This window comes from Mizuhopecten yessoensis, unplaced genomic scaffold (assembly GCF_002113885.1).
Source record: "Mizuhopecten yessoensis strain PY_sf001 unplaced genomic scaffold, ASM211388v2 scaffold716143, whole genome shotgun sequence".
NCBI classification, from domain to species: Eukaryota; Metazoa; Mollusca; class Bivalvia; order Pectinida; family Pectinidae; genus Mizuhopecten; species Mizuhopecten yessoensis.
The window spans coordinates 52,508-63,593 of record NW_018479969.1 but is presented as its reverse complement, the minus strand read 5'-3'; the positions used below and the strand labels follow the sequence as shown (position 1 = coordinate 63,593).

At 38.6% G+C, this 11,086-nt stretch overlaps 1 protein-coding gene across 1 annotated transcript in view; it reads right to left on the bottom strand.

Annotated features, from left to right (window-relative positions):
• Window positions 1-2,477: 2,477 nt before the first annotated feature.
• LOC110441831 overlaps window positions 2,478-11,086 on the bottom strand; it is a 22,788-nt gene continuing 14,179 nt past the window's right edge. The window contains exons 2-5 of the mRNA XM_021485095.1: window positions 7,821-7,967; window positions 6,276-6,729; window positions 5,006-5,172; window positions 2,478-4,732 (exon numbers count right to left, since the gene is read on the bottom strand). Coding sequence (XP_021340770.1) covers window positions 3,446-4,732; window positions 5,006-5,172; window positions 6,276-6,729; window positions 7,821-7,931 — 2,019 coding nt within the window. The 5' untranslated portion in view covers window positions 7,932-7,967 and the 3' untranslated portion in view covers window positions 2,478-3,445. The remainder of the gene's footprint in view (window positions 4,733-5,005; window positions 5,173-6,275; window positions 6,730-7,820; window positions 7,968-11,086) is intronic.

Below are 11,086 nucleotides of genomic sequence, written 5' to 3'. Positions count from 1 at the left end.
TGTAGGGAATGACGTCTGGAGGTTTGAGGTAAATACCGTACCTTGTAGGGAATTACGTCTGGAGGTTTGAAGTATATACCATACCTTGTAGGTAATGACTTTTGGAGGTTTGGGGTGTATACCATACCATGTAGGGAATGACGTCTGGAGGTTTGAGGTATATACCATACCTTGTAGGGAATGACGTCTGGAGGTTTGAGGTTATACGTACCTTGTAGGTAATGACTTTTGGAGGTTTGAGGTATATACCGTACCTTGTAGGGAATGACGTCTGGAGGTTTGAGGTATATACCATACCTTGTAGGGAATGACGTCTGGAGGTTTGAGGTATATACGTACCTTGTAGGGCATGACGGCTGGAGGTTTGAGGTATATACCGTACCTTGTATGGAATGACTTCTGGAGGTTTGTGGTATATACCGTACCTTGTAGGGAATGACGTCTGGAGGTTTGAGGTATGTACCATACCTTGTAGGGAATGACGTCTGGAAGTTTGAGGTATATACCGTACCTTGTAGGGAATGACGTCTGGAGGTTTGAGGTATATACCATACCTTGAAGGGAATGACGTCTGGAGGTTGAGGTATATACCGTACCTTGTAGGGAATGACGTTTGGAGGTTTGATATATTTACAGTACCTTGTAGGGAATAACGTCTGGAGGTTTGAGGTATATACCGTACCTTGTAGGGAATGACGTCTTGAGGTTTCAGGTATATGCCATACCTTGAAGAGAATTACGCCTGGAGGTTTGAGGTATATACCATACCTTGAAGGGAATTACTTCTGGAGGTTTGTGGTGTATACCGTACCTTGTAGGGAATGACGTCTGGAGGTTTGAGGTATATACCATACCTTGTAGGGAATGACTTCTGGAGGTTTGTGGTGTATTCCGTACCTTGTAGGGAATGACGTCTGGAGGTTTGAGGTATATACCATACCTTGTCGAGAATGACGTCTGGAGGTTTGTGGTATATACCATACCTTGTAGGGAATGACTTCTGGAGGTTTGCTGTGTATACCGTACCTTGTAGGGAATGACGTCTGGAGGTTTGAGGTATATAACGTACCTTGTTGGGAATGTCGTCTGGAGGTTTGAGGTATATACCGTACCATGTAGGGAATGACGTCTGGAGGTTTGAGGTATATGCCTTACCTTGTAGGGAATGACGTCTGGAGGTGTAAGGTATATGCCGTGCCTTGTAGGGAATGACGTCTGGAGGTTTGAGGTATATACCGTACCTTAGGGAATGACGTCTTGAGGTTTGAGGTATATACCATACCTTGTAGGGAATGACGTCTGGAGGTTTGAGGTATATACCGTACCTTGTAGGGCATGACGGCTGGAGGTTTGAGGTATATACCATACCTTGTAGGGAATGACGTCTGGAGGTTTGATGTATATACCGTACGTTTGACTCCAAGCAGAAAAACCTATCGAAATATTGGGACTGATAGAGTGACATTTTTTAATTTTTTTTTTGCCCCTTGGAAATCATCTGTTGTTACTTACTTATTAAATGTGACTATGTAAAAAACACAATACAGTTGTTTTGGATAAAAATATCGATTGATAATAAGTGCACGATTTCTTTTCTTGTTAAACATGCAATAATAACATTCTCAAGGCATGAATTCGTTGGAGTCAATATTATGAAAGTCTACAATTCAACAATGGTCACATCATTACAAAGAGTCTATGATATAAATCTGTTTACAAAATATGAGAGTATAAAACATATTGTTGAGGTTTAAATCGGGTCAATTCACATAAACCAAGGAAGCACGAAAACATCACCATTACTTTAAACGTTCGAGCACGCCAAACAAACATCTCAAATTAGGTGTGAATTTTTGTATACTCTTATTGTATGGATGCCTACATTCTTTATTTTTAATATTTTTCAAATATTGTTAAAATCCAATCCAAGTCTTTATATTATTACTGCATGTAGAACTGCATAATACTCTCATTAAATATTTGAAAACATCGGATCAGTCAGATTTGACGTTGTACCTAGTTAGAAGGACTTGATACTTTGTTAAAAACAACAATTGCTCTGTAGAAAATACTGTTATTTACTTGTGTTCTTCGAGATATATGTTTTGGCCTCAATTCGCATAAGGGATTGAACGCAAGTTTATATATCACGTGAACAACCGTTTGTATGTGATGTACGAACATACATGCTGAGTGAAACGCCAATGGACATCCTCGCAAGTAGGTACGAAACGCCAGGCACGTGTGTCCGAAAGTTAATTATATGCATGTACATGTATATATGATTATGTCTGAGAACGTGCTTGAACTTAAATCTTTACAGCCAATGGATATCGGTAGTAACGTTTCATGATGATGCCCTTTCAATTTTGTGTGCCTCCTCGTGTCTCATGGAGACTAATTACAAATGTGAGTAATACTGTACATATAGAGGATGATTTTAGCAGTCGCTATAAAAACTAAAACTGTGTTCATTTTCTTTTCAAATCAAATCGCTTTATTCTACACGATTAAATCACACGCATTACTAAATATTATACATTATAACAAAAGTCACAATAACTAAAATAATTAAGGTATCATGCGTCATGTAACTGCATGTATTTCAGAATAACAAAAACAGAAGCTAAATTAATCCAAAAAATCAATAGGAATATATGGCAACCCAGACAAAAGGAAAGAAATCATGATAACTAATTGAGGTGAAATCAGGGACTGTTTATTAGGCGTACTGTTTTCCCTAAAATCCTAACTACTAGCTAATGGTAATATGTAAACATTTTGTAGGATACTAGTGTTAATCATCAGGACATATATTCAGCACTGGATGGATATTTACATATATTTACATTAGCATTGCCACTATATAACACTACCAAGGCCAGTTATGTGTAATGAGACCATAACACTGGCGTAGTGGACCGACTAATTACTGGATAGCTATTCCCCTCCGCACTAGCAAGCGGATAAGCAAAAACCCTCCCCATGATTTAATAATATTCACCGTTTTATGTAAGACTATTATGAAATGTGAATTGAATTTATTGATTGATTAAATTATGGAAATAGTATTATATTTTTTGTGTTTATTTCAACGAACTATATTTTTACGGGGAAAAGTCACGAGGCAACATTCCGTGAGCAATTCCATGAACTGTTCTACCTCTTGAACAAACACCTCGAAATTCGAATTTAAAAAAGCGATGTGAACTAATAAATGATAAAAAAATGAACAATGTAAATATAAGCATAAAACAGCATTCTGTTCCGTGTTATGGTCCTATAACATGTACTAAAATGACTGCAATGAAAAGTCCTTGTAGGGAGATACGACGATCGTGTCGGTACATACATAGCCAGTTATGTCGTGTGACACAATAAAAAAAAACCCGTAAGTATACGTGGTGTTTGTTATGTAAACATGTATACTTAGTGTCCATAGGTTTTACCAATCACTGTATCCCATTTCTTGGAGCCAAGTGTTTGGGTCGCTAACATATACATCTGAATGATTGAGGATGGCGCGGAGCAGTTCAAAGCGTTGCTTATATCCAGGTTTCTTCTCCTGTTCCTCCGTGTTAATCATAAGCTTGATGTAATCTTTTTCGCTCTGTTGAATCTTCTGTAAGCTGTTGCTGGTTTCAACTGTCTTTGAGATCAGGGAGATCACTTCCTCCATCAACGACACAAATGCTCGTTTGATGGCCTGGAGCATTGCGTCGGTTGACACATTTTCTTCCACATTAAATTCATATTTTGTTTTGATGTCAGCATACGTTCTTGTTACTGTTTCAAACTTTCCTTCTATCCTAAATGTATCGTTCCTGTGCACGTGCCACACACATTCCTGATGGCATTTTGTACAATAGCCATCGTCCATAGCGGCACAGTTCTTTTTACCGTCGTTGTCCGGAATACCACACGGATAATGGCATGTAGTATGGCACACGATACAGTTGGTAACATGCGTGCCAGGTTCAAGCGGGATCTTCTCTTGGCGATACACCTCCTCATCGTACGTAAACGAATTGTTTAGTTGTATGTCGATAGCAAACTTCTTCACAGTATCTCTGTCGGTCTGCACTGTCGCGAGATCCATGAGTTGTACGTTAATTTCCAAACGATTTCCCTGCAGATGTGTCATTTTTTCTTGTTGCCAGTCTTGTTCCGTGGGCTGTGTTGTTGTCTTCGGAGTGGTCTTCAACGCTCGACAGGGTTTCATGTCTGAAAGATGGTTTAAAAATCCTTCAAATCCTCTGGAGCTTAATTTCCAGGAAGTCTTTCCAAGCAGAGCGTCTTCAGTGTACGGTGGGAAGAGCGTCGAACTGTTAAAGACAAAGAAACGCTGTGTCGGGACTCCAACAGTTGAGAGGATTTTAAGCACGGATGGCTCTTTCCCGTCGGCAAACGTCAGCATAGGAATTATGTTCCCATGCATGTTGTCTCCAAATATGGACACAATGCCATCCAGTATGTCGCTAAAGGCCTTGTCGATACCGCTAAATGTGACAGGGTTGGCCTGACTGACGAAGCAAACAGCATCTGTTCCATTCATACCCTTGGGACCTCTGGTGGACAGGAAGAATTTGAGACGTTGAAGGAAATTCTGGTTTCTTTCATACGATTCTGGTCCTTCGTGGAAGCTTGGGGCGTCTATGATATTCAAAATGAAGTCAGTGTCTGTCGTGACCGGATGTACTTTGTAGCTTGTGATCCATTCAGTAGGCGATTCCTAGTAAAGGAGAATATTACTTGAAATATATAATCACATGTCATCATGTGACATAAACAGTACACCAAACGACTATAGGATGTGATATTTTAATTTGACCATAATATCATTATATATGGTATACAGCACTAATTAATATTGTAATCAGAAATCACCTCACAAAGATGATAGATGATATCAACGACATATCTATACACATTTACGACAAAAGCGAGAAGCTTCCTAAATATAGCTTAATTAAAAAATGTAAATTTTGTTGTACAATTCACATACCTGTCTGGAAGTTGTAATTTCTGGTTCATCTGTAATTTTTAATCGGTACTCGTGTTCCCATTTCACACCAAGACTGTGGTTGACAAGTCCGTTGATAAGAGTGGTTTTCCCTCCTGTTCTTGGGCCGACCATCAGTACAGTTTTCTCTCGAAGACAAGTCGAGTTTCCTATAAAAAGAGCAATCGAGCAATATAGATAATCAGTTACAACAATAATATTAATAATCAGTTACATCACAGGTACTAGCCTCGTCTGTCAGACGCTGATTGGCTTCTAAATATAACGGACCAATCAGCACCGAGGTCACAAAAATTAGAGAAAATGGCAGGCTCTGTTCAGATTTCAGATCGTCAGCCTGACCAGCCTGAAAACTGGACTCGGGTGTCCGCCATGCTAATAAAAGGGAATGAACGTTACTACAAGCAAGTTTGTTTCCCATCGTAGAAACACTGTACTGGCATTGAATAGTGTACATGCCGTGTGTTAGGCGCTGCTCACTAGGAATTTAGAGTGTAATCCCGTGGACAACACAGTGTGAAATTCGACCATTTTTCGATGTTTCATGAAGTCTACCGAAAATTCGACTACATGATATATGGCAAATCATGCATCAAATTAAAAAACAATCCTGACAATCTGGACTGCTCCCGGTGTCATATTATAAACGATTTTGACGAACGTTTTCTGGAACGGGGTCATTTTACTGGGGGGACGGAGTAAGCATCCTTGATTATATTATAGGTGTATTGACAGACGAGGCTAGTACCTGTGGTTACATCAAAAGTGGAAATAATATGTTACATAAAAACTAGATTATCAGTTACATCAACAATATATATAACCTGTTACTCAACGTTGCTATTATATACAAATGGAAGATAAAACACTACACAGTAAAATAAAATCTTAAAAAAGTCACGATTAGATGTACCAGGTACTCTATAGCTTACTTCAAACAGCCCTACACTTTGTATTGCTATATTCCTTTAGGAATCTTCAAAACTGCAAATCGTTTGAAGCAGTAATACAAACCTGAAAAGTATCTTTAATGCTGCAAAATGGTGATTAAAGTAATTTGTTAACAACATTTCAATATCTGCTTAAGCGAATACGAAAATAAGACAAATTCCTCTTTACCACGTCAATGACGCTTAAATGTAGGCCCAATTTAACAATTTGTCTGAATTAGCACTGATGTACGGACGGAGGGAACTCGTCAATTTTGTTAAGCGCGATATAACAATATGGAATGTTTTTGATTCAAACCTACCGTATCTACATTTTCTTGTCTTTTGATCATCGTCTTTTGATGACTGCATCTCAACTAAAGGAAGTCTGTAAACGCTTGGTGGCCCATCTATTATCTTCTTGCAGTACTTTAGGATCCCACACACCTTTGAGCATCCTGTTGTTATTTCCGCACTCTTGCAGCTAAAATCGCTGTCACAGCCATCTGAGTAAACTGCTCGCACCATGAATTCATATCCAGTGTTTTGTAGGAGTTCGTTGAAGCGATGGAATGGTTGTCTGTCTTTGGTAGAAACAATTGTCGATGACCAAATATGATCACCAGCGACTTTCATTCGGATCTCATAATGGGAAACCTCGTCTTTCTCGACCTTGTCCCATTCCAGGCATATATAGTCAGTACCTATATCTGTTGACCGTGGCTGACCGGGTCTAACTGGACGTTGGAGGGATGGTAGGAGGGTGATGATATAGATCTATAAATAACAAAACAGTGGAAACAATGTTGACTTGTATCAAGTTCTATATTAGCTTCAGGTCTGCCGGCTTAGCTGTATAGACAAGTATTTACAATGGATGTACAAATGACGCAGAGTAGCAAAGTCTAAACAACTTCGTAGAAGAATATCAACATTTGAAACATCAAATTCATAATTATTTAAAACTATTTTCCGATCTAACTATTGAGTCACTTTAATACACTAAAATTATAATTTTACCATCTGTATCAGAAATATAAATATTTCCTTTCAGGACAATGAACCTCGCGCACCCAAAACGATATTCAGAATCTATAGTCTCCCATTAAACATTCGGATTAGCACAAGTATCTAGTAAAACAAAATAGACTAACATAATAAGTTATAATGTTTTGACAAACGAAGGTGACTTATTTCAGTAACGAAGGATCGATCTGGACGATGGGAGATGACTTATTTCAGTAACGAAGGATATGTACAAAAGTATTTGACTTGCATCAGTAACGAATTAAGGATCTGGACAAACGGATTTTACTTATTCCAGTTACGAAGGATCGATCTGGACGATGGGAGTTGACTCATAGCATGATCAGCAACGAAGGATCTGGACAAACTGAGTTGACTTACATCAATAACGAAAGGATCCGGAAAAACGGAGTTTACTTATTTCAGTAACGAAGGATCGATCAGGGCGATGGGAGATGACTTATTTCAGTAACGGAGGATCGATCAGGGCGATGGGAGTTGACTTTTATCAGTAACGAAATTATCCGGACAAACGGAGTTGACTTACATCAGCTACGACAGGATCCGGACAAACTGAGTTGACTGATATCAGTAAAGAGCGATATGGACAAACTGAGTTGACTTACATCAGTAACGATGGATTCGGAAAAGCGGAGTTGACTTATATCAGTAATGGATGTTTTGAAAAAAGGAATTAACTTGTATCATTAATAAAAGTATCTAGAAAAACGGAGTTCACTCATATATATAATTAAATTAAAGTAAAACAATGCAAGTTACCAACGGTTTCCCCTTGCAGTGTTTGTTCAATTATAAATGGTTTCGAAAAATCCGGTTTTTACCCTTAAAAAATTGTACACTTTCTGCAGGTAAATGTTGATGAACTGTAGCTTATCTGCAAACTGGATATCCAGCTGGAAACCGTTAATCTGGAAACCATGAACATGGTCCATAGTAAGGGACTGACTCGTTTAGCTACGTCTCGAGTCCTGGAAAAGAAAGATGCTCGATTGTTCAAACTGATAAGCCTACATTTATATATGAATAGAACAGTGACGTTTCAAAGAAGAGGAATCTATGTGTGCATAGATCTAGACAGTGCAGTTTAAGAGAGAAATATATGTATGTTTAGACAAGGACGTTTCAGAGGAGAGGAATCTATGTGAGATGGATAGGACGTTTAAGAGGAGAGGAATCTATGTGTACATAGATCTAGACAGTGCAGTTTAAGAGAGAAATCTATGTATGTTTAGACAAGGACGTTTCAGAGGAGAGGAATATATGTGAGATGGATAGGACGTTTAAGAGGAAAGGAATCTATGTGTGCATAGACAGGGAAGTTTCAGAGGAGAGGAATCTATGTGTGCATAGACAGGGACGTTTCAGAGGAGAGGATTTATATTTGTAAATAGACAGGGACGTTTCAGAGGAGAGCATTTCTATTTGTAAATAGACAGGGAAGTTTAAGAGGTGAGGACTTATATGTGGGTATAGACAGGGACTTTTCAGAGGAGGGGAATATATTTGTGTATAGACAGGCAAGTTTCAGAGGAGATGCTTTCCTCAGTAACGACGCACATCTAAAGCCCAGAGACTATAGCCATGGATCTAGAATTTTGTCGAAGTTTAGTTTGTAATCGCATTTGTGGTCTAAATATGTATTTGTGATATTATATTGTGATGCCTGATTGAAGGTTTGGTACAATCGTTGTTTAATTTTCGAAAAGTTACTTTTTGTTAATTGGTACTCTGGTAATTATATTTAGTAACGCCTATTCACAGTATGTGGGGTGATACTATATTATATAGATCTACAAAGTTGCAAGTATGCCAAGCTTGTAACGAAATAATACCCATCCGCACAGGGATTCTAAAAGAAATATGGCTGCCTGTGTCGTGTAGGTTAATATATTTACTATATAAGGAAAACCATACATCTTGAGTAAAACAAAAAAACATGCAGTGCAATTTTCTAGCTGTTCTTGCAATGGAAAATGCATACGTTATATAATGACAGTGCATTGTTTCCAATACCAATCATCTGCCGATCCAGAAATTGAAACAGTTTTAAATTCACTTCCATATCTGCCACCCTCCAAAAATTCAACAACTTTTAAAAATCTTCTAGTGTTTAAGCAACCTTGTGAACAAACTCTAAAATTGTACTTCCGGTGTGCAGGAAAACTCTACATCGGTAAGCAATGCAATATCACGAACATATCTGGGACTAAAAATGTCATTCATATAAAATATATCAATGGAAATGCTAGCTTGGATTAGAGTACTAATATATAACAGAAATAACAATGTCTTGTTAACGGGAATTGCGAAAACAGCATTGTAACCCGACAACTGGATTCAGCTGTTCAAACACTCCAGTAATGAACACAGAGAACTGCGTGACCATTGGCCTCTTGCTCTGTACAGTCCACACATAGAAGCTGCCAAAAGGATTTTAAGTAAACAAAAATATATCGGACGCGTCAACCTGGATTCTTCTATTTTTATACTATATTATACACAAACATATGACACCTTTACAATATTACATCAAATATATTCCTCACAATATTAATAAAGTGTGCATATTATATAGCTACACAGTCCTTTTTTTTCATTTTTCTTGATCCACAAATCGTGAACCCAATTCTCGATAAGGTGAAAATATACCAAACTTTAAAGAATACGTTTCGTTCCGTAATCTTAGCTGTTTGTTTTACAGAGGAGGCGAACTATATGTAGTCGTAAACTATTTTGGAGTAGATTTTGTGAAAATCCAAATAATGCGCATGATGAAAGTCGTTAAAATGACTTCCTGCGGGTTGACATTACCTTTCCTGAGTTCTATAGCAAAATTTGTCAGCAGACTGGTATAGCATAGGAATCATACTAAACTGTGCTCCTCGTCAGACAGACTTGTATAGCATAGGGATCATACTAAACTGTGCTCCTAGTCAGACAGACTTGTTTAGCATAGGGATCATACCAAACTGTGGTCCTCGTCAGACAGACTGGTATAGCATAGGTATCATACCAAACTGTGCTCCTCGTCAGACAGACTGGTATAGCATAGGAATCATACCAAACTGTGTTCCACGTCAGACAGAGTGGTATACGTATAGCATAGAAATTATACCAAACTGTGCTCCTCGTCAGACAGACTGGTATAGCATAGGAATCATACCAAACTGTGTTCCACGTCAGACAGACTGGTATAGCATAGAAATTATACCGAACTGTGCTTCTCGTTAGACAGACTGGTATAGCATATGTCACCCTGGTAAAATGCTAGCCGCTTCCTACCGTCTCGGCTAGGGAGAATTTCTCTTTAGCTCATTCGGTAGAGCGTAAGACTAGTAAGCCAGAGGTCCCGGGTTCGACTCCTAGCGGAGGCATTGAAAAAATAATGACCTCTGTTACACATAGAAATTATACCAACTGTGCTCCTTGTCAGACAGACTGGTATAGCATAGGAATCATACCAAACTGTGCTTCTCGTTAGACAGACTGGTATAGCACAGGAATTATACCGAACTTTGCTTCTCGTCAGACAGACTGGTATATCATAGGAATTATACCAAACTGTGTTCCACGTCAGACAGACTGGTATAGCATAGAAATTATACCGAACTGTGCTCCTCGTCAGACAGACTGGTATATCATAGGAATTATACCAAACTGTGTTCCACGTCAGACAGACTGGTATAGCATAGGAATCATTCTAAACTGTTCTCCTCGTCAGACAGACTAGCTTTTGTTTCCATTGCTAGGGTTTTCATTGGCCCTGGAAAACTATCAGGACTGCTAACGAAAACCTTGCAAAGTCCTTAAATTTCACTTGCAGATATATCGTCGATGCATTGTTAAACATACCAAATTAGAACTGTAAGCCAAAGACTAACCAATACACCCGATCCCATATAAACCAGAACTGTAAGCCAAAGACTAACCAATACACCCGCTCCTATATAAACCAGAACTGTAAGTCAAAGACTAACCAATATACCCGCTCCTATATAAACCAGAACTGTAAGCTAAAGACTAACCAATACACCCGCTACTATATAAACCAGAACTGTAAGCCAAAGACTAACCAATACACCCGCTC